Source organism: Dermochelys coriacea, chromosome 1 (genome assembly GCF_009764565.3).
Source record: "Dermochelys coriacea isolate rDerCor1 chromosome 1, rDerCor1.pri.v4, whole genome shotgun sequence".
In the NCBI taxonomy this organism is placed as follows: Eukaryota; Metazoa; Chordata; order Testudines; family Dermochelyidae; genus Dermochelys; species Dermochelys coriacea.
In genome coordinates, this window is record NC_050068.2 from 5,269,342 (window position 1) to 5,291,996 (window position 22,655).

The 22,655-nt window shown below is 45.0% G+C and overlaps 1 protein-coding gene and 1 pseudogene across 1 annotated transcript; both read right to left on the reverse strand.

The window, feature by feature from the left end:
* Positions 1-2,711: 2,711 nt before the first annotated feature.
* LOC119857072 (olfactory receptor 51G2-like) lies at positions 2,712-3,680 on the reverse strand. Its single transcript, XM_043503077.1, has one exon. It carries the CDS (start codon positions 3,645-3,647, stop codon positions 2,712-2,714), a length of 936 nt encoding a protein of 311 aa, XP_043359012.1. The 5' UTR covers positions 3,648-3,680.
* A 16,850-nt stretch (positions 3,681-20,530) lies between these two features.
* On the reverse strand, positions 20,531-21,460 carry LOC119843901 (annotated as a pseudogene).
* Positions 21,461-22,655: the final 1,195 nt, after the last annotated feature.

The window sequence follows — 22,655 nt, forward strand, 5'->3', positions numbered from 1 at the left end:
GCGAGGGTGACTAACCACCAGAACAAACTCCCAAGGAAGGTGGGGAATTCTCCTGCTATCTCTAAAATAAGACTGGATGCCTTCCTGGAAGATATGCTTTAGAGCAGGGGTCTCAAACACGTGGGCCACGGGCCACATGCGGCCCGCGGAGTTATTTACTGCGGCCCACCAAGCTCCCCTTCCCTCCACTCCCCCCTCCCCCAGTGTGCCACGTCCCCACTCTTCTGCCTACCGCCAGGCGATTCCCACCACCAAACAGCTGTTTGGCAGTGCTGAGTGCTTTCCAGGGGGGAGGGGAAGGAGCGGGGAGCCACACGCTCAGGGAGGAGGTGGAGAAGAGGTGGGGCAGGGATTTGGGGAAGGGGTTGGACTAGGGGCAGGGAAGGGCCGGAGTTGGGGTGGGGACTTTGGGGAAGAGGTTGGAATGGGGGCAGGGAAGGGGTGGGAAGAGGCAGGGCAGGGGCGAGGCCTCATGGAAGGGGTGGGGTGGGGACAGTGGGGGTGGGGAGGGGTGTCAGTGATGCAGCCCCCGGGACAATGTGCTAGTCCTCATGTGGCCCTCATGGTCATTTGAGTTTGAGATCTCTGCTTTAGAGGAACACAAGTGATGCGTTAGTCACACACAAGTCATTGGGCTCAATACAGCAGTAAATGGGTGAAATTCTGCAGCCTATATAGGAGGTCAGACTGGATCAGTGTTTCGCTAACATTTTTGATCACCCCCCCTTATGTCTGTAAGAGGTTACCCCCACACACACACATCACCACACAAACACACATACTGATATATGCAGGGGCAGGGCTTCAACTGAATCAGTTTCGGCTGCTTTGTTTTTCACTTGAGTCTTTTATGTGTTTCACGAATGAGCCAACAGTGCATTGAAATAAGAGTAAAGGCAAAACTGCGATTGTGATCCCTGCTTACAATGAAATGTGCATGCCGCGCCATAGTAAATGGATATATGTCCGGATGGCAATGACTTTGTATCATGCTGTGCAAGCTTAAACAGAAATCCAGCAAAATGCACAACGACTTCTAGAGTCAAATGCACAGCATCATCGGAGGAGTGGATCTGTCTGGAGGAATCAATTTTTCCAATGATTCATTACTGTGGGTAAAATGTGCACAGGAAGGTTTCTTCCCTAAGCGTCTCATGCCCTCCCTCTCCAAATACATTCCAAACCCCAAGACGGACCAGCCCCCAGTTTGAGAACTTCTGGACTAGATGATCTAATGGCTCCTTCTGGCCTTAAATTCTATGGCTCTGTGAATCATTGTCTTGAGTGGGTCGTTATCTTCCATGCAACTTGAAAAAGTTGCTACTTTGAATGCTGACAGGCATTCAACAAGGATAGATGCTATCCAAGAAGAATCTGGATTGTCACAGTAAAACAGGGATATATGGTCTCTTTACCCTCTTAACCAGGTCCTCTCCTGTCATGTGGGGTGTCTCAAAATTGTCCCACTCTTCGAACTGGGAACAACACTTCTTCTATGCTAAAAGCTTATCACCAAGCAGGTCTGACAGGACACCTTTATCTCTTCCCTTTGGGTGCTTGTGACCAGAGCTATACAGTCATCTCCAGCCTCCTAAAGTCTCTTTAAAACTAGTAGATTTATTGGCAAACAGCACAAAGCATTAGAGAAAATGGTTTGAAGATACCAGGCAGCTGTCCCACGTCTACACTCATCTATCTCACGTCTCACTACCCGCTATATTAGACAGGCTTCGCACTGGAGATAGAGGAACAGAACTGGCCCAACTTACATTCTTTTGGGATGCCAAGGCGCTCTTGGGATCCAGCCTAGTTTCCCTGTGTCCCTGAGAGCATCTTCCCATCTGTTTGCCCCTTTCCTGTGGAAGCAGCCTTTGCTCCCCCCCAGTGCTGCAGGAAGCGGGGATGGCAAGTAGCCAGTCACAGGGGTTTGATTCTCTGGCCTGCTCCCGCCTTCATCAGTGGAGTTTAGAACAGCCCGGGGGCTGGGCTGACCACTGCCCGATGATAAAGGCTTCCAAGAGCACCGCCCACTCTGGCCATATCCCTATAGCTTGGGGACACCCCAGAGTGCCCCCAGGTGGCCTGAGGTAGCCCTGCACATGCCCTGCCTTTCCTTCTAAGGTCACAGCAATGACTTACGCTCCTTCTGGAATACTTAAGAGGCCCCTTTGTGGGGTCACATTAATTTAGTCTTGTCCAAAACACAGGTTCTCTGTCTCTCAAACCCCATCCTCCTCCTTTACTCAGGAAACCCCCCACCATCCTCCTTGTTAAGATTTACCGCATCCCCGGCTCCTACTTTTCCCCTGAGGTCCAGCCCCCTGCTCCTCCACTTCCCCCCAGGCTCCACCCCCCAGCCAGGCCAGGGTCGAGCCATAGTAAAAGTGGCCCTTGGACCCCAAGCTGCTGTGTGGATTCTTGGACTCTCCACTTTCCCTGGGTTCTACATCCAGAGGGTGGTAAAAATTGGAGGCTCCTCACAGTGACTCTGATTCACTAGGCAGCTCTCATCATGGCCTGGCTCTGGATTTCAGCCAGGAGAGGGGGTGATGCCTCAGGTAAAGAGGAGGAGCGGGAAGGGGGGTTTGAGGAGAAGAGACGGAGCGGAGGGAGGGACCTCGTAGGAAGGAATGGAATAGGTGGCTGTGTCCATGGCGTGTGTTTTTCATCTCTGGTGGCACAGTGCTGGAGCTGGGTGATGAACTGACCCTTCACTTCATGAACACCCTGATTATCCTTGCCTGGAGGTGCTTGCTTTTCATGCTGTACACAATTGGGTTCATCAGTGGCGGGACCAGCAGGGAGATGTACCCTAGGAGAATCTGAAGCAAGGGAGGCGAGTTCTTCCCAAATCTGTGTATCACAGTCAGGCCAATCTCTGGTGTGTAGAAGACCAGGACAGCGCAGAGGTGGGAGACGCAGGTGTTCAGGGCCCTGAGGCACTCCGCGTGGGATGCGATGCTCAGCACTGTTTTGAGAATCATCACATAAGAGAGGAGGATGAACAGCGAGTCCAAGCCCACAGTTAAGAATGTAACAGACAAGCCATAGATGTTGTTGACTGTGATATCCGAACAAGCCATCTTCATGACCTCCTGGTGCAGGCAGTAGGAATGGGAGAGGACATTGGCTTGACAATATCGGAACCGTTTCAGGAGAAAGGGGAATGGGAATACTATGGCCACTCCTCTTAATACAAACACCAGTCCCATCATGGCTGTTCTTAGCAGGGTTAAGGTGGAAGCATATCTCAGCGGGTCCCGGATTGCGACAAAGCGATCAAAGGCCATCAGCAAGAGTATGGAGGATTCAGTGAATTGAAACGTGTGGATGAAGAACAGCTGGGCAAAACAGGCATCGAGGCTGATCTCCCTGTATTTAAACAAGTATACTCCCAGTATCGTTGGTATGCTGGATATTGATAAGCCAAGGTCTGTGACAGCCAACATAGAAAGGAAAATGTACATGGGTTCATGGAGGCTTGGATCTGTTTTTATAATGAATAGAATGACTGAATTTCCTACTATCGAAATGACATACATTAAGCAGAAGGGGATAGAGATCCAGAGATGGATGGCTTCCTGCCCAGGGATCCCAGTGAGAAGGAACACTGCAGAGTTGAATTTGGTATCATTGACAGCTGACATAATGGACTGGGCAGGTCCCAGGAGTTTTGAGCTTTCCCTTCTGAAAGGAAAAAGAACAGGAGACTAGATTATATTTAGCTAGACATCTTTCTGCTCTCAGCACAAGTCTAGAGACGCCCATGAGCTCAAAGAAAATCAGCAAAAACATAGTCTTGAATTTACACCACCGAGAGGAAGATAGGCACTGCCAGACTGGATCAGACCTGCAGTCCATTTAGCTCAGTATCCAATGGCCAGTTCCAGATGCTTCAGAGGAAGGTGGAAGAAGCCCTGCAATAGATTGCTATGAATAACCTGCTCCCAGGAAAAGTTTCTGCCTGACACTCACTAGTTAGTCATATTTTGTGATGTAAATCAGGAAAGTTTGTGATGTAAATCAGGAAATCAGGAGCCCTTCCAAGAGTTTTTTTTAAAATACTGTAATTGGATTTTCTGGTTCCCCATCCAAATATCCAGTCACTCTTTCAATCCTGTTAAGCTCTTGTCCCATTGATATCTTGTGGCTGGGAGTTCGGCAGCCTACTTGAGCACTGTGTGATTTTACAGTTGTGACCTTCCCACAGACACCCTTTCTGGCCCTGCAGTTCTGAATGTGGCCCATTGTACCATAACATGCGTGTAAACACATGACAAGCGCATGGTGAAAATGGTCATTGTATTTATCTGCCCTGCATTGAAGCTATTTATAAACATGCTTCATTGCCTCATATATATATATTTTTTCTCCACCCCTAAGAGCTCAAATTATGCTACTGTCTTTTTTCAACACATGGCATAAATTCTTGAGGCCAGGTTCTGAATTCAATCACATTGATTTCAACAGCATCACTCCAGATTTACATGTGTAAATTCAATCAGAACTGGGCTATATTAAGTTTCCCTTACCAAAACGCTGATCAGCCACACCATCAGGGGCTCGTTCACCTGCACATCTACCAATATGAGATATGCCATCATGTGTCAGCAATGCCCCTCTGCCATGTACATTGGCCAAACCAGACAGTCTCTATGCGAAAGAATAAATGGACACAAATCTGACATCAGGAACTATAACATTCAAAAACCAGTAGGAGAACACTTTAATCTCCCTGGTCACTCAAGAAAAGACTTAAAAGTGGCAATTCTTCAACAACAAAACTTCAAAACCAGACTCCAACGTGAAACTGCAGAACTGGAATTAGTTTACAAACTGGACACCATCAAATTAGGCCTGAATGAAGAATGGGAGTGGTTGGGTCATTACAAAACCTAAACCTAATTTCCCCCATACTAATTTCCCCCTACTGTTACTCACACTTTCTTGTCAACTGTTTGAAATGGGTCACTCTTATTACCACTACAAAAGTTATTTTTCCTCCCTTGGTATCCTGCTGTTAATTGAATTGTCTCGTTAGACTGACCTCACACTTGGTAAGGCGACTCCCATCTTTTCATGTATTAATGCCTGTTCCTGTATTTTCCACTCCATGCATCTGATGAAGTGGGTTCTAGCCCACGAAAGCTTATGCCCAAATAAATGTGTTAGTCTCTAAGGTGCCACAAGGACTCCTTGTTTTTTCTAACCCCCAAGAATCTCTCCAAGACAAGCTGAAGTGCTTTGCCTGGCCAGCATTGATTGAATCTAGAGAGTTCAGTCATTCTACAGGGTTCTCTTCATCCTCACAGGACCCATATCCTCTCCCCATGGAAGGGTCTGTAGATATTTGGCAATTTACAAGCTAACAGAGACAGTTACTACAGCTGGGCAGGGAGGAGTTGGGGTGAAAAATGGGTGACTAGTGCAAACAGTATATTTGAACTAATATCCAGTTGAGTGTGCAAGTTACTACAATCATTCTCATGTAATAGGTGATGAGCGCAAATTATATACATCCACTGTACCACTCCCCTTTGCTGCACCTCAGCTCTTCTCTTTGCTGAAACACAGACCAGCACTTCTGTTCTCTCAAGACTTTTTGGTAAATCTTGCACATGTATTGAAGATTTATTGAATACACGGTCCTGAATGTAAATTTTCAAAACAGCTTTTAGTCAGTTACCAGGAGACAGTATCATACTATCCACTGAACAAAGAGTTAATAGCACAAACCCATTGTACCCAGTATTTTTAGTATTTCTGAAATATTTTCTAAAAGCAAAAGCTATTAAGAAGTAAAGTTACCACTGCTCCTTCCTGAAGAGATTCCAACAAATCTGCTGCTGGCTTTTGATATCCAAGCAATTCATGAAAGTTTGGTTTGTAATATTTGTATCACAATGAAAAGTTCCAGCATAACATTTACACATCTGCACTCTAGTGCAAACATGTGAACCCATTTGTTTGCCTCATCTTTCAGAGGTGATTTCTCAGGCTGGAGTGGGACTTAAAATCTGTCATCTGGATTTCTTCAGAACCTGAAAAGATCACAACATCTCAGCCCTCATTCAGTTGCTTGTCAACAAACAAAAGTCTTGTAGCTCCTCTTTCCCTGGGTTAATAGCTGACTGGTTTCCCTCAGGTTCTGTTCTGTCAGTCTGTAGCCTGTATCCGGAGTGGCTGCAGACATTGCGGTCAGTATAGAAAATATTCATTCACTGAGCTCTCACTCTCTAGTAAGTAGTGACCCCAGCACCTGTTATTCAGGCACGATGAGGGTTTGCAGGAAGTGGATTTCAAAGTCAAATACAGGAGTATTCATGGAAATGGAACTTCATTTCCCACAGGAAAGTAGTCTATTGCTCTCTCTCTCTCTCTTTCCCTCTCTTTCTCTCTGACAGTCTCGGACGGTATTTATAAAATCCGTAGCACCCGGTAATGGCATTGGGTCAGACATGGAGCGGAGCTGCCATAATGAATGTGGGTGTTAAATCCAGTTCTTGGGACGTTTGCTATATAGCGACATTGGGTTAACTATTGGGACATTTATGCTATGGCTATAGTGTGTGAAACCAGTATGGCTCATCTTAGCAGGCTGGTGGGGAAAAAAAGCAGGAAGGGAAGCAAGAGCTGAAGAAAAGCCATCATTCAGTCAGCACTTCAGGCAAGCTCAGAGACAACTCTGGAGCTACAAGCTGGGAAGAGCCTATTTATGGGCTCCAGTCACATTACCCAGCTTGTTTTTCCAGCGCTGGGAGTCTGCCCAGAGGTGGGGCAGCTGTTATTGAGAAGCTCTTCAGACTGACAGGCGCAGACAGCGCTGTGGAAGTCTGAAGGCCCTCGGCCTGCCTGGGTCCCCGTCAGAGTGAGAGGGCTTGGGGTCAGAGATGTGTATAGACTGTTGTTTGAAAACCCTCTTATTCACAGAATCACAGAATCATAGGTCTGTAAGGAACCTCGAGAACTCATCAAGTCCAGTGCCCGGAACTGTGGAGTTTGAATAATCCACCATGAAGGATAGGCAGATGTAAGGGTGGGATTCCTGAGCTACCGAGCCGTGCCTGCCCTCTAGCCCCATCACTGTGTCACCCCGACAGTCCAGATGAGTCCTCTGCCACTGCACAGAAAATCTGCAAAAGAAAGAGCTTCCAGCCTTTCCCCTTCATTTTGCATTTTAAAGATAGTGAAACTTGACAACACACCCAGTTCCTTCTAGAAGAGGAGCCGCTGACACCAGAGGTCTTCACCCTAAAGGACCAGGAGCCATTGGAGAGGTAGCACTGGCAGCAGGCAGTATCTGTTCAGATAGGGAGGCAGGTGTCTTTATGAAGCATGCCTGCACATTCCCTTGGGGCCACCTGGCCATCAGGGAACCTCAGCTGCTTGGCTTAGTGTGCACCAGCTTGAACTCCCATCACGGCCAATGGCAAACGTCAGGAGGCCAAATCACAGGAGACTTGAGGTGATGCTGCACAAATGGACTGTAGCACAAGCCCTGCTGCAGACTCTGCTCCTGGAATCTGGGCTTTTCATCCTGTTCATATTGTTCTGATTAATCACATGGCTACCTCAAGAGTCACTGAGTGGTAACAATGATGATGTCATAGCTGTGATCTTGCTGAAATAAAATAAAATACAATAAAATTATAATAATAATAATAATAATAATAATAATAACAATAATAATAAATAACAACATAGGGCTAGATTTCTCCCCAGCAACCCCCTTTCCTGCATTACAAACCCAGGGTGCAGGCCAGGGAAGGGAGATTCTACAAGGCTCCGTACATGGAAATTTCCCTAGGATCATTTTGGGGGGGGGTCCCCTTCCCTTCTCCCTAGGGAATGAAAATGGGGACACAAGATCCCCAAAGTTATGCATAGATTTCAGTGATCCACTGGTAGCCAGGCCCACCCATCCCAGTCTCTGGGCCTCCACAACTGCTCTAGGACCCCCTCCAGCTCTCTGCTAGCACAGGTTCATCAGAGATGTGCTGCTAGGGCCTGTCACAGTAGCCATTGGCCACAGGATCTACTGAAGGGGTGTTGTACAGGGTGGAGGGGGCTGCACAGAGATGGGAAGGCTGGTTAGAGTAGCTGATGGGCACAATATCCAGCCATAGATTGGTCGGGAGGTTTTGACATTTCCGCACCCAGAGTGTAGCCAGAGACTCCGTCAGGTGCAACCTTCATTTACGTTATGAGGAAGAGGCAGATGAAAATCCTCCAATTTCTCTTGGGGATCCAGGCATCTGCAGATGGGCAGCATCATGGGAGCTGAGCTTATAGAGAAAATTGATCCATTTTCTATGAAAACTCAACCCAAAACATGGATGAAAAGGAAAGAATTCAGTTTGTGTCATAATTTTGCATGGGGGGAAAACACTCTGTTTTCCAGCTCAGCTCTAGCTCAAACCATGAACCTCTGTGCCAGGTGCTACAGGACCACACCCCTACGTGGAATCACTACACCCTCATCAGTCTGCCACACTGAGCAGCCCCTGGACATTGCTAGCAAGGCTATGCCAGCAACATAACAGAGGGTGGCCCTGGAAACAGTTTGTCTGCAGCAGCTCATGCATCAGTGGCACAAATGAAGAACATAACAAAGGCCATATTGGGTCAGACCAATTGTCCATGTAGCCAGTGTCCTGTCTTTTGACAGTGTCCAGTGCAGACACTTCAGACGAAACGAACAGAACAAGGTAATTATCGAGTGATCCATCTGCTATTGTCTGCTCCCAGCTTCTCGCAGTCAGAGGTTCAGAGAAACCCAGAGCATGCAGCTATGTCCCTGCCCATCTTGGCTGATTGCCACTCATGGACTAACCTCCAGGAACTTATCTAATTCTCTTTCTTGAACCAGTTTTACTTTTGGCCTTCACAACATACCTTGGCAATGAGTTCCACAGGCTGACTGTTCATTGTGTGAAAAAGTACTTTCTTCTGTTTGTTTCAAACCTGTTACCTATTAACTTCATTTGGTGACCTCTACCCTTCCTTCTCATGGGATGGAATCCCACAATCCTCCCACCCTCAGACTGGGCCCTGGGCTACAGCACACTTCAGGTCAACTCTGGTTGCCCAGTGGGTCCGAGTGGATTTTGCCACCTGTGGTTCTTCCCTCTGGGAGGCTGTAACTAGTGGTGAGATGAGTGACCAGCCAGCCTTGATCCAAACTACTGTTTAATCTGAACAGTGGGAATAAAGTGTAATATGGGAGAATAAGAGGGGGGTTAAATAGGACTGTGAAACGATTAAAAAATTAATCATGATTCATCGCCCTGTTAAACAACAACAGAATACCATTTATTTAAATATAATTGGATGTTTTCTACATTTTCAAATATAACGAGGAGTCCTGTGGCACCTTAAAGACTAGCAGATTTATTTGGGCATAAGCTTTCATGGGCTGGAACCCACTTCACGAGTTTTTCATGGAGCTGATGGATTTCCACTTCATGTGGCTCAATTCAGTGCCTTGCACACTGACAAGTTTCAGAGGGGTAGCCATGCTGGTCTGCTTCAACAGAAACAAAAGTGGTTCCAGCCCACAAACACTTATGCCAAAAGAAATGTGCTAGCCTTTAAGGTGCCACAGGACTCCTCGTTGGTTCTGCTGAAACAAATTAACATGGCTCCCCCTCTGAAAAATTTCAAACACATTGATTTCAATCACAACACAGAATACAAAGTGAACAGTTTTCAGAGTAGCAGCCGTGTTAGTCTGTATTCGCAAAAAGAAAAGGAGTACTTGTGGCACCTTAGAGACTAACAAATTTGAGCTGTAGCTCACGAAAGCTTATGCTCTAATAAATTTGTTAGTCTCTAAGGTGCCACAAGTACTCCTTTTCTTAAAGTGAACAGTGATCACTTTATATTTATTTTTATTTTAAATGTGTGCACTGAAAAAAAGAAACAAAGGAAATAGTTTTTGAGTTCACTTCATTTTACAATTCACCTAATATGGAATTATATAGAAAAAATAACTGCACTCAGAAATAAAACCATGTAAAACTTTAGACTCAAGTCCACTCAGTCCTACTTCTTGTTCAGCCAGTCACTCAGACAAACAAGTCTGTTTACATTTATGGGAGATAATAGTGCCTGTTTCTTGTTTATAATGTCACCTAAAAGTGAGAACAGGTGTTGGCATGGCACTGTGGTAGCCAAGGTGTCGCAAGATATTTATATGCCAGTTGTATTAAAGATTAATATATCATTTCATGCTTCTCCCACCATGCCTTTGAGCAGGGGGTTGGACTAGATGACCGCCTGAGGTCTCTTCCAACCATAATCTTCTATGATTCTATTCCAGAGGACATGCTGAGGACGGGTTCTGCTCGATAACAATTCAAAGCAGTGCGGACCGATGCATGTTCATCATCTGAGTCAGATGCTACCAGCAGAAGGTTGATTTTCTTTTTTGATGGTTCAGGTTCTCTAGTTTCCACATCAGATTGTTGCTCTTTTAGGGCTTCTGAAACCATGTTCCACACCTCATCCCTCTCAGACTTTGGAAGGCACTTCAGATTCTTAAACCTGGGGTCAAGTGCTGTAGCTATCTTTAGAAATTTCACATTGGTACCTTCTTTGCATTTTGTCAAATCTGCTGTGAAAGTGTTCTTAAATTGAAAAACACATGCTGGGTTATCATCCGAGACTGCTATAACATGAAATATGTGGCAAAATGTGGGTAAAACAGAGCAGGAGACATGCAGTTCTCCCCTAAGGAGTTCAGTCACAAATGTAATTCAGCATGGAAGCATGTCCTCTGGAATGAGGACTGAAGTATGAAGGGGCATATGAATGTTTAGCATATCTGGCATGTAAATACCTTGCAATGCCGGCGAACACTTGCTCTCACTTTCAGGTGACATTGTAAATAAGAAGTGAGGGCGACATTATTTCCCATAAATGTAAACACATTTGTTTGTCTGAGCAGTTGGTTGAACAAGAAGTAGGACTGAGTGGACTTGTAGGCTCTAAAAGTTTTGCATTCTTTTGTTTTTGAGTGCAGTTCTGTAACAATAATAATCTATATTTGTAAGCTGCACTTTCACGATAAAGAAATTGCACTACACTACTTGTATGAGGTGAATTGAAAAATATTATTTCTTTTGTTTGTCTTTTTTACAGTGCGAATATTTGTAATAAATAATATTAATATAAAGTGAGCACTGTACACTTGGTATTTTGGGTTGTAACTGAAATCAATATATTCGAAAATGTAGAAAAACATCCAAAATATTTATAGATTCATAGATTCATAGATACTAAGGTCAGAAGGGACCATTCTGATCATCTAGTCCGACCTCCTGCACAGCGCAGGCCACAGAATCTCACCCACCCACTCCTACGAAAAACCTCACCTAAGTCTGAGCTATTGAAGTCCTTAAATCATGGTTTAAAGACTTCAAGGAGCAGAGAAGCCTCCCTCAAGTCAACCATGCCCCATGCTACAGAGGAAGGCAAAAAAGCTCCAGGGCCTCTCCAATCTGCCCTGGAGGAAAATTCCTTCCCAACCCCAAATATGGCGATCAGCTAAACCCTGAGCATATGGGCAAGATTCACCAGCCAGATACTACAGAAAATTCTTTCCTGGGTAACTCAGATCCCATCCATCTAATATCCCATCTCAGAGGATTAGTCCTATTTACCCTGAATACTTAAAGATCAATTACTTACCAAAATCCCATTATCCCATCATACCATCTCCTCCATAAACTTATCGAGCAGAATCTTAAAACCAGATAGATCTTTTGCCCCCACTGCTTCCCTTGACAGGCTATTCCAAAACTTCACTCCTCTGATGGTTAGAAACCTTCGTCTAATTTCAAGTCGAAACTTCCTGGTGGCCAGTTTATATCCATTTGTTCTTGTGTCCACATTGCTGCTGAGCTGAAATAATTCCTCTCCCTCCCTGGTATTTATCCCTCTGATATATTTATAGAGGGCAATCATATCTCCCCTCAACCTTCTTTTAGTTAGGCTAAACAAGCCAAGCTCCTTAAGTCTCTTTTCATAAGACAAGTTTTTCATTCCTCGGATCATCCTAGTAGCCCTTCTCTGTACCTGCTCCAGTTTGAATTCATCCTTCTTAAACATGGGAGACCAGAACTGCACACAGTATTCCAGGTGAGGTCTCACCAGTGCCTTGTATAATGGTACTAAAACCTCCTTATCCCTACGGGAAATGCCTCTCCTGATGCATCCCAAAACCGCATTAGCTTTTTTCACAGCCATATCACATTGGCAGCTCATAGTCATCCTATGATCAACCAATACTCCAAGGTCCTTCTCCTCTTCCGTTACTTCTAATTGATGCGTCCCCAACTTAACTAAAATTCTTGTTATTAATCCCTAAATGCATAACCTTACACTTCTCACTATTAAATTTCATCCTATTACTATTACTCCAGTTTACAAGGTAATCCAGATCCTCCTGTATAATATCCCGATCCTTCTCTGAATTGGCAATACCTCCCAGCTTTGTATCATCTGAAAACTTTATTAGCACACTCCCACTTTTTGTGCCAAGGTCAGTAATAAAAAGATTAAATAAGATTGGTCCCAAAACTGATCTCTGAGGAACTCCACTGGTAACCTCCCTCCAACCTGACAGTTCGCCTTTAAGTAGGACCCGTTGCAGTCTCCCCTTTAACCAATTCCTTATCCACCTTTTGATGTTCATATTGATCCCCATCTTCTCCAATTTAACTAATTCCCCATGTGGCACGGTATCAAATGCCTTACTGAAATCTCGGTAAATTAGATCCACTGCATTTCCTTTATCTAAAAAATCTGTTACTTTTTCAAAAAAGGAGATTAGGTTGGTTTGGCACGATCTACCTTTTGTAAAACCATGTTGTATTTTGTCCCATTTACCATTGACTTCAATGTCCTTAACTAATTTCTCCTTCAAAAATTTTTCCAGGACCTTGCATACTACAGATGTCAAACTAACTGGCCTGTAGTTACCCGGATCACTTTTTTTTCCTTTCTTAAAAATAGGAACTATATTAGCAATTCTCCAATCATTTGGTACTACTCCTGAGTTTATAGATTCATTACAAATTCTTGCTAATGGGCTTGCAATTTCAGGTGCCAATTCCTTTAATATTCTTGGATGAAGATTATCTGGGCCCCCCGATTTAGTCCCATTAAGCTGTTTAAGTTTTGCTTCTACCTCAGATATGGTAATATCTACCTCCATATCCTCATTCCCATTTGTCATGCTACCATTATCCCTAAGATCCTCTTTAGCCTTTTTAAAGACTGAGGCAAAGTATTTGTTTAGATATTGGGCCAAGCCTAGATTATCCTTAACCTCCACTCCATCCTCAGTGTTTAGTGGCCCCACTTCTTCTTTCTTAGTTTTCTTCTTATTTATATGGCTATAGAACCTTTTACTATTGGTTTTAATTCCCTTTGCAAGGTCCAACTCTACTCGACTTTTAGCCTGTCTCACTTTATCCCTCCATGTTCTGACCTCAATTAGGTAGCTTTCCTTGCTGATCCCTCCCATCTTCCACTTCCTGTATGCTTTCTGCTTCTTCTTAATCACCTCTCTAAGATGCTTGCTCATCCAGCTTCGTCTACAACTCCTTCCTATCAATTTTTTCCCCTTTCTTGGGATCAGGCTTCCGATAGCTTCTGCAGCTTTGATTTAAAGTAATTCCAGGCCTCCTCTACCCTTAGATCCATAAGTTCTTCAGTCCAATCCACTTCCCTAATTAATTTCCTTAATTTTTGAAAGTCAGCCCTTTTGAAATCAATAACTCTAGTTGCAGATTTATTTTTGTTAATCCTTCCATTTAGTTTGAACTGAATTAGCTCATGATCACTTGAGCCAAGATTGTCCCCTACAACCATTTCTTCTACAAGGTCCTCGTTACTCACCAAAATTAAATCTAAAATGGCATCCCCTCTAGTTGGTTCAGCAACTACTTGATGAAGGAATCCATCAGCTATCGCATCTAGGAAAATCTGAGCCCTATTATTATTACTAGCACTGGTCCTCCAGTCTATATCTGGGAAGTTAAAGTCTCCCATGATCATGCAGTTTCCATTAGTATTTACTTTATTAAAGACATTAAAAAGAGCTCTATCCATATCCAAATTAGATCCCGGAGGTCTATAGCACACCCCAAGCACTATCGTAGGAGAGGCTTTACTAGTTTTCTTCCCCAATGTAATTTTTGCCCAGACGGACTCCGTCTTATCCATTGCATCGCTTCTTATTTCTTTACATTCTACCTCATCGTTGATATACAATGCTACTCCATCCCCTTTACCTTTGTTTCTGTCTTTCCTAAACAGCACATACCCTTCAATACCTGTAGTCCAGTCATGACTACTATTCCACCATGTTTCTGTTATCCCTATAATATCTGGTTTCACTTCCTGCACCAGTAGCTCTAGTTTCTCCATTTTGTTACCTAGGCTCCTCGCATTGGTGTACAAACATCTTAATTATTTCTGTTTGGCCTCGCTCACATTTTGTACCCTATTAGGCACAGTCATTCTACAGCCAGTATAACCCATTAGACTAGTATCCACACCGCCCTCGCTCTTTATATACATTCTCCTACCCACGGCTGTATCCTTTCTTACTTCATCTTCTTCCCTCTCAATGCTAAAATCTGGCGTGGAGATTACCTGGACATCTCCCAACCATCTCCCCCTAATTCCTAGTTTAAAGCTCTCTTTATCAGTTGTGTCAGCCTTGATCCTAGAAGTCTATTTCCTTCCCTACTCAGATGAAGTCCATCCCAAGAGAACTGTCCTCTGTCTGTGAATGCCTCCCAGTGGCCATACATCCCAAAGCCCTCCTTATAGCACCACTGCCTAAGCCATCTGTTGACAATCATAATCTTATCACACCTTTGTTGCCCTTCTCTAGGAACAGGAAGGATCCCACTAAAGATCACCTGAGCCTCAATTTCCTTAAGCATCTTCTCCAGCCTAGCATAGTCTCCCTTAATACTTTCCAGCGAGAATCTATCCGTATCATTTGATCCCACATGAAGGATAACTAGGGGATTCTTTCCCGCTCCCTTTAGGATCCTTTTCAGCCTCAGATCTACATCCCGTATCTTAGCACCCGGAAGACAGCACACCCTTCTATTCTCTGGATCAGCTCTAGTTACAGGCTTGTCTATTCGTCTCAATAAAGAGTCCCTGATCACATAGACCTGCCTTTTCCTGGTGACGGTGTTATTCTCCAGTCTCTCCCCTGTTCCCTCTGGCTGCAAGTTCTTTCCATTCCTATTTTCCCTTATAATCCTCTTCAACCCATCCTGTATCCTTCTGGGGCTCATATTTGGTGTAGTCTCCCTTGACTCTTCCCCTTTTCCTATAGGACTAGCCTCTCTTCTCTTCTTCCTTACCCTTCCACCTTCAACAAGTACCTGCCGAGCCCCTTCTTCATTTTCCAACTCTGCAAACCTGTTCCTAAGCTCTATTTCTCCTTCACTAGCCCGTCTTTTCCTCTGCCTGGTCCTTTTAGTCACATGCTTCCACTGACCACTTTCCTCACCCAGTCTCCCCTCAAAATTCCCCAGCCCTGCTTCCATCCGTGAGTCTGAGCTTTTCCCTTCAGATACCTCATGTCTTTGCTCCATCATCTGCTCAAACCCCTTCCTAAACTCAACCAGACTTTCCACCTGCATCTCCAAACCTCGGATCTTTTCCTCCATCAGCTCTATCAGACGGCATTTCATGCAGACAAAACTCTTATCGGGTCCCTCTTCCAGGATCATGTACATACCACAGCTTCCACATCCAGTCATCCTCAATGTGTCTTCCACCACATGAGTCACTCCCACAGCTGCCTCCATATCTGTCATCGCCTTCCCACCTAAATCCTGTTAATCTGGGAAACACAAGTCACACCAAAAAGACCACCCCCCCAGCAAAAGCAAACCCCAAACAAGCACCACAATACAAACTCCCCTTACAAATTCCCACTCAAACTCCCCTGTTTACAGCTCTGTTTTCTAGCGCCTGTGCCGCTGCAGCTGTCTGGAATTTAATACGTTCCAGTTGATATTCTATTATTGTTTAACAGTGTGATTAAAACTGTGATTAATCAAGATTTTTTTTAGTTAATCTCGTGATTAATGAGATTAACTGCGATGAATCAACAGTCCTAGTTTTAAACCAACAGTCTGTACACATCTCTGACCCCAAGTCCCCCCACTCTGACGGGGACCCAAGCACCCCAAAGGCCGTCACACTTCCCCAGCACTGTCTGTGCCTGTCGGTCTGAAGAGCTCCTCAGCAACAACTGCTCCACCTCTGGACAGACTCCCAGCGCTGGCAAAAACAAGATGTGTAATATGGCTGTGTAATATTACCAAGCGGTCCAGCTCTATTCATCTCTTGGACCTGATCCAGTGCTCCACTTAGGACTAAATCAAAAATTGCCTCTCCTCTTGTGGGCTCCAGGACTAGCTACTCCAAGAAGCAGTCATTTAAAGTGTCAAGAAACTTTATCTCTGCATCCCATCCTGAGGTGACATGTGCCCAGTCAATATGGGGATAGTTGAAATTCCCCATTATTACTGAGTTTTTTTTTCATTTTAAAAGCTTCTCTAATCTCCCTGAGCAGTTCACAGTCATTATAACCAACCTGGTCAAGTGATATCCCTATTGCTACATTTTTTTTATTATTCAAACATGATACAGTGTAGTTTCTTTCACATATAGTGCCACTCCCCAACCAGCACTCCCTGTTCTGTCCTTCCAATATATTTTGTACCCTGGTATTACTGTGTCCTATTGATTATCCTCATTCTACCAAGTTTCTGTGATGCCTATTAGATCAATATCCTCATTTAATATGAACCACTCTAGTTTACCCATCTTATTATTAAGACTTCTAGCATTCGTATATGATTACTTGTCATTTTTTAGCTGTTTGCCATTACATGATGTAATTGAATGAGGCTCTTTTTCATTTAATGGTTTCTCCTAAGATCCTATCCATGTTTTATCATCTTCCATCTTCTCCTCCTTACAAGCACATAATTTCCATTATTAGATCCTCCCCAAAGGGATGTCTCAATCTGAATCACATGCTCCTCCAGATCTATCAAAGACTTTCTGAAAGTCCAAGTACACTATACACCCTGGATCACCATATCCCACATGTTTGTTGACGCCCTCAAAGAATTCTAAGAGATGGGTGAGGCATGATTTCCCTTTGAAAAGCTGTGTTGATTCTTCCCCAACGAAGTGTGTTCAACTATGTGTCTGATCATTCTGGTCTTCACAATTCAGGAAAGATGTAGACAAATTGGAGAAAGTCCAGAGAAGAGCAACACAAATGATTAAAGATCTAGAAAACCTCTGAGGGAAAATTGAAAGAAGTGGGTTTATTTAGTTGGGAAAGGAGAAGACTGAGAGGAAACATAACAGTTTTGTTTCAGAGTAGCAGCCGTGTTAGTCTGTATTCACAAAAAGAAAAGGAGTACTTGTGGCTTTCTTCTCCTCTCTCGTTTCCAACATACCCTTGGCTGTATAATCAGGTGTGTAGTGACTAGAACTAGGGAGGTGATCTCAGGTCTGTATATGACATTGTTGAGACCAGTGCTGGAATACAGCACACCGGTCTGGTGCCTAGATTGAAAAATTGGAGTGGGTGGAGAAAAGAGCCACAAAAATGACTGAAGTGCTGGAGCAAATGCTGGAGAGTGGAGACTTCAAGGGCTGAGTCTGCTTAGCTTACTAAAAGTAAGGCTAGGAGCTGACTTGATAACTGTGTACAAGCACCTTCACAGGGACAAAATACCAGCTACTAAGGGGATCTTTTATCAAGCATGGAAAGTTATAATAAGAGGCAATGGCTTGAAACTGAAACCAGAGAAACTAAATGTGGACATGAGGCACACCTTTTTAACACTGAAGGTGATTAACCACTGGAACAAACTCCGAAGGGAGGTGGTGGATTCTCCTGCTATCTCCAAACCAAGACTGGATGCCTTCCTGGAAGATACGCTTTAGATGAATGCAAGATATGAGTTAGTCAGACAAGATCATTGGGTTCAATACAGGGGTAAATGGCTGAAATTCTGCAACCTGTGATATAGAGGAGGCCAGACTAGATCAGTGGTTCTCAAACTTTTTGATCGCGCCCCCACTTCTTTGTGTCTGTAAGAGTGTAACGCCGCCCCCCCCGACCCACCACCACCACACAAATACATATACTGATACATGCGGAGGCAGGGCTGCACTTGAATCACTTGTAGGTTTTTTCTGTTGCATGAATGATCCAACGATCCACTGTAATAAGAGCAAAACAAAACTGCAATTGTGGTCCCTGCTTACAATGAAATACGCACACTGTGCCATAGCAAACGGATTCACATACAGATGGCACCAATTTTGTATCATGCTGTGCAAACTTAACAGAAATCTGTCAGCACCACATAGAATCAAACGCACAGCGCCATCTGAGAACTGGATCTTTCTGGAAGAATTAGCTTGGCTAGTTACTCATTGCTGTGGGTAAAATGTGCCTTCAGGTTTTTCCCCTAAAGCTTCGCATGCCCCCCACACCGGAATACATTCTGCACACCCCAGAGTGACCGAGTGCCCAGTGTGAGAACCTCTGGACTAGATGATCTAATGGCTCTTTCTGGCCTTAAATTCTATGACTCTATGAATCATTGTCTTGAGTGGATAGTTATCTTGGATCCAACTTGAACAAGTTGCTACTTCTTTTCAACCAGGAGAGACGCTGGCCAAGAAGAATCTGGATTGTCAAAGTAAAACCAGGATATATGGTCTCTTTACCCTCTAAACCAGGTCCTTTTCTGTATTGCAGGGAATCTCACAATTGCCCAACTCTTCGAGCTGGGAACAACACCCCATCTATATAAAATGCTTATCATCAAGCAGGTCCGATTGAACACCTCAGTCCATTCCCTTCGGGTGTTTGTGACCAGAGCTATACAGTCACCCCCAGCCTCCTTAAAAGTAGTTGTTTTATTGGCAAATCTCACAAAGCATTCGAGAAAATGGTTTGAAAATACCAGGCAGCTGTCACATGTCTAGACTCATCTCTCTCATGTCTCACTACAAGCTAAGTTACACAGGCTTTGCTCTGGAGATAGAGGAACAGAACTGGCCCAACTTACATTATTTTGGGATGCCAAGGAGCTCTTGTGACCCAGCCTAGTTTCCCTGTGTCCCTGAGAGCATCTTCCCATCCGTTTGCCCCTTTCTTGTGGAAGCAGCCTTTGCTGAAACCTGTGTGAGCCTGGGTCCAGTCACTGCAGTGCTCAGCCATGTCCATATTATAGGGCCTTGGTGTGAAGCTCACCTTTGCCCTCAGATTGCTGCCACAGACATCAAGGGGCTAAACTCATGGGGCTTCCCAGAAACCCGCTGTCACAGGAGGCTGTGATAAGAAGCCTTTTATAGACCAATGTCAGAGGTGGAACCCTGACCTAGCCCTGATCTTAGGGTATCTGCACCTTGACTGTATTTATGCTCCCATCACCACTGTGAGGCAGGGCAGGGCTATTATCCACCTGTACAGGGGCTCAGGGACAGCCAATGGCTTGCCAATGGTCACACATGTCAGGGAATCAAACCCAACTCTCTTGAGTCACAGAGCCGTGCCCAGACCACAGGACCAGCCTTCCAGCTCTCTGAGCAGTGACAGGCCTGGCTGGATTCTCTGCTGTGTCAGCAGAGCTCCCCCCGTACTGCAGAGAGCATGGATGGCAAGGAGCCAGGTACAGTGGTTTGACTCAATGGCCTGTTCTCCCCCTGAGCAGAGTTTAGAGAGCCTCCGCCTATTAGTATCCGCTTCCAAGAGCACAGCCCACTCTGGCCAAGTCCCTGTAGACAGGGGCCATGCCAGAGTGTCCCCTTGGGGCCTGAGGTAGCCCTGCAGCTGCTCTACCTTTCCCTCTAAGATCCTTAGATCCTCTAAAACCTAAGCAATGACTTATGCTCAGCCTGGGATACTTAAAAAAGGAGCCCCCTTTTGGGGTTACATTAATTCAGTCTTCTCCAAAACACAAGGTCTCCTAATCCCCAGGTCCTTAGCTCAGGAGCCCCCCACCACCTTGCTAGCTGGGACCAGCATTGGTTCAAACTTCCCACATCCCTATTCCTCTTTTTCCCCTGAAGTCCTGCCCCCTGTCCCATCTCTTCCCACTAAGCCCGGCCCTCTGCTCCTCCACTTCCCCTGATGCTCTGCCTCCCAGCCAGGCCAGAGTTGGGCCATGGTAAGAGCTGCGCCAGGAGCACAGGTCATTATGGGGAACCCTGGACTCTCCATTTTCCCTGGGTTGTACATCCTGTGGGGGGCATCAAATGTGGAGGGTCTGGGGCTCCTCACAGTGGATCTGGCTCTCTGGGCAGCTCTTACCACAGCCTGGCTCTGGCTTACAGCCTGGAGATAGGACAGAGGAGGGACCTCCAGGGAAGAGGATCCAGGATGGATAAGGTGTCTGTGTTTTTTGTCTTCCGTGTCTCCAGCCCCGGAGACGGGTGATGAACTGACCCTTCATTTGACAAATGCCCTAATTATCCTCTCACGAAGATGTTTGCTTTTCACGCTGTACACTATTGGATTTATCAGAGGTGGGACCAGCAAGTAGACATAGCCCAGGACCGTTTGAAGCAAGTGAGAAGAGCTATTCCCGAATCTGTGTGTCACAGCCAGGCCAATGTCTGGTGTGTAGAAGACCAGGATGGCGCAGAGTTGGGAGACACAGGTGTTCAGGGCCCTGAGGCATTCTGTGTGGGATGCGATGGTCAGCACTGTTTTGAGGATCATCACATAAGAGAGGAAGATGAGCAGCAAGTCCAACCCCACCATTAAGAGTGTAGTACACAAGCCATAGATGCTGTTGACTGTGATATCCGAACAAGCCATCTTCATGACATCCTGATGCACACAGTAGGAATGGGAGAGGACGTTGTCTCGACAGTATCAGAACCGTTTAAGGAGAAAGGGGAGTGGGAATATTACAGCCACCCCTCTTAGCATAAACGCCAGTCCCATCTTGGCTATTCTTGGTGGACTTAGGATGGCAGCATATCTCAGTGGGTTACAGATTGCAATGAAGCCGTCAAAGGCCATCAACAAGAGAATGGAGGAAATTTTGCAAGTGAGTGGATGAAGAAGAGCTGGGCAAAATAGGCATAGAGGATGATCTCCCTAGCGTTGAACAAATATATGCCCAGTATCGTTGGTATGGTGACTATTGATAAGCCAAGGTCTGTGATGGCCAACATGGAAAGGAAAATGCACATGGGCTCATGGAGGCTTGGATATGTTTTTATAATGAACAGAATGACTGAATTTCCTACTATTAAAATTAACTATTAAACAGTAGGGGATAGAGATCCACAAATAGACGTCTTCATGCCCAGGTATCCCGGTGAGAAAGAACATTGCAGAGTTGAAGTTGGTGTCATTGACAGATGACATAATGTACTGGGCAGGTCCGAGGAGTTCTGAACTTTTCTTCCTGAAAGGAAAAAGAACAGGATTCTAGATAATATTTAGCGAGACATCTTTCCACTCTCAGTGCAAGTCTAGTGACTCCCAGGAGCTCAATGAAGATCAGCAAAAACATATTCTTGGATCCAAGGATAGGAAGATAGGCACTGCCAGACTGGATCAGACCTCTAGTCCATCTAGCCCACTATCCAGTGGCCAGTTCTGGATGCTACAGAGGAAGGTGGTAGAAGCCCTGCAATATGCAGCTATGAATGACCTGCTTCTAGGGAAAGTTTCCCCCTGATACCCAGTAGTTAGGCATATTTTGTGGTGTGAATCAAGAAAGTGTATAGCCCTTCCAAGACTCTTCTTTAAAAAATCCTCACAACTGTAATTGGATTTTCTGGTTACCCATATAAACATCCCCTCCCTTTTTGAATCCTGCTAAGCTCTTGTCCCCTTTGATATCTTGTGGCTGGGAGTTCCGCAGGCTATGTGAGCACTGTGTGATTTTACAATTGTGACCTTCCCAGAGACACCCTTTCTGGCCCTCCACTTCTGAGCATGGCCCATTGTACCATGACAGGTGTATAAACACATGGCAAGTGCATGGTGAAAACAGTCATTGCATTTATCTGTCCTGCACTGAAGCTATTTATAAATGTGTTTCTTTGCATTATTATATATATATTCTTTATTTGTTCCACTCCTGAGAGTTCAAATTATGCCACTGCCTGTTTGCAGCACATGGGATAAATGCTTAGGTCCAGGTTCTTAATTCAATAAAATTGACTTCAACCGCATTACTCCAGATTTACATGTGGAATTTTGATCAGAACTGGGCTCTATTAACTTTCCCTTAACTAAGGTTCCCATTAATATACTCTGACACCCAAGAATCCCTCCGCGGGAAGCTGAAGAGCATGGCCTGGCCAATGTTGCCTGACTCCAGAGAGTTTGATCATCCTACAAGCTTCCCTTCATCCTCACGGGACCAGCATCCTCTCCCCATCCAAATGTCTGTAGATATTTTTGGTAAGTTACAAATTAACACAGACAGTTACTTCAGCGGGGCAGAGAAGGGGATGGTGTCACAAATGAATGAATATGCAAACACTAGGTTTACACTAATATCCAGTTGAGTGTGCATATACTTGAGCCGTGCTCTGTAAGAAAAGATGGC

Bases quoted from the DNA above. Each gene is read 5' to 3' on its own strand.
- LOC119857072 (XM_043503077.1), bottom strand. From the start codon at position 3,647: ATGTCAGCTGTCAATGATACCAAATTCAACTCTGCAGTGTTCCTTCTC.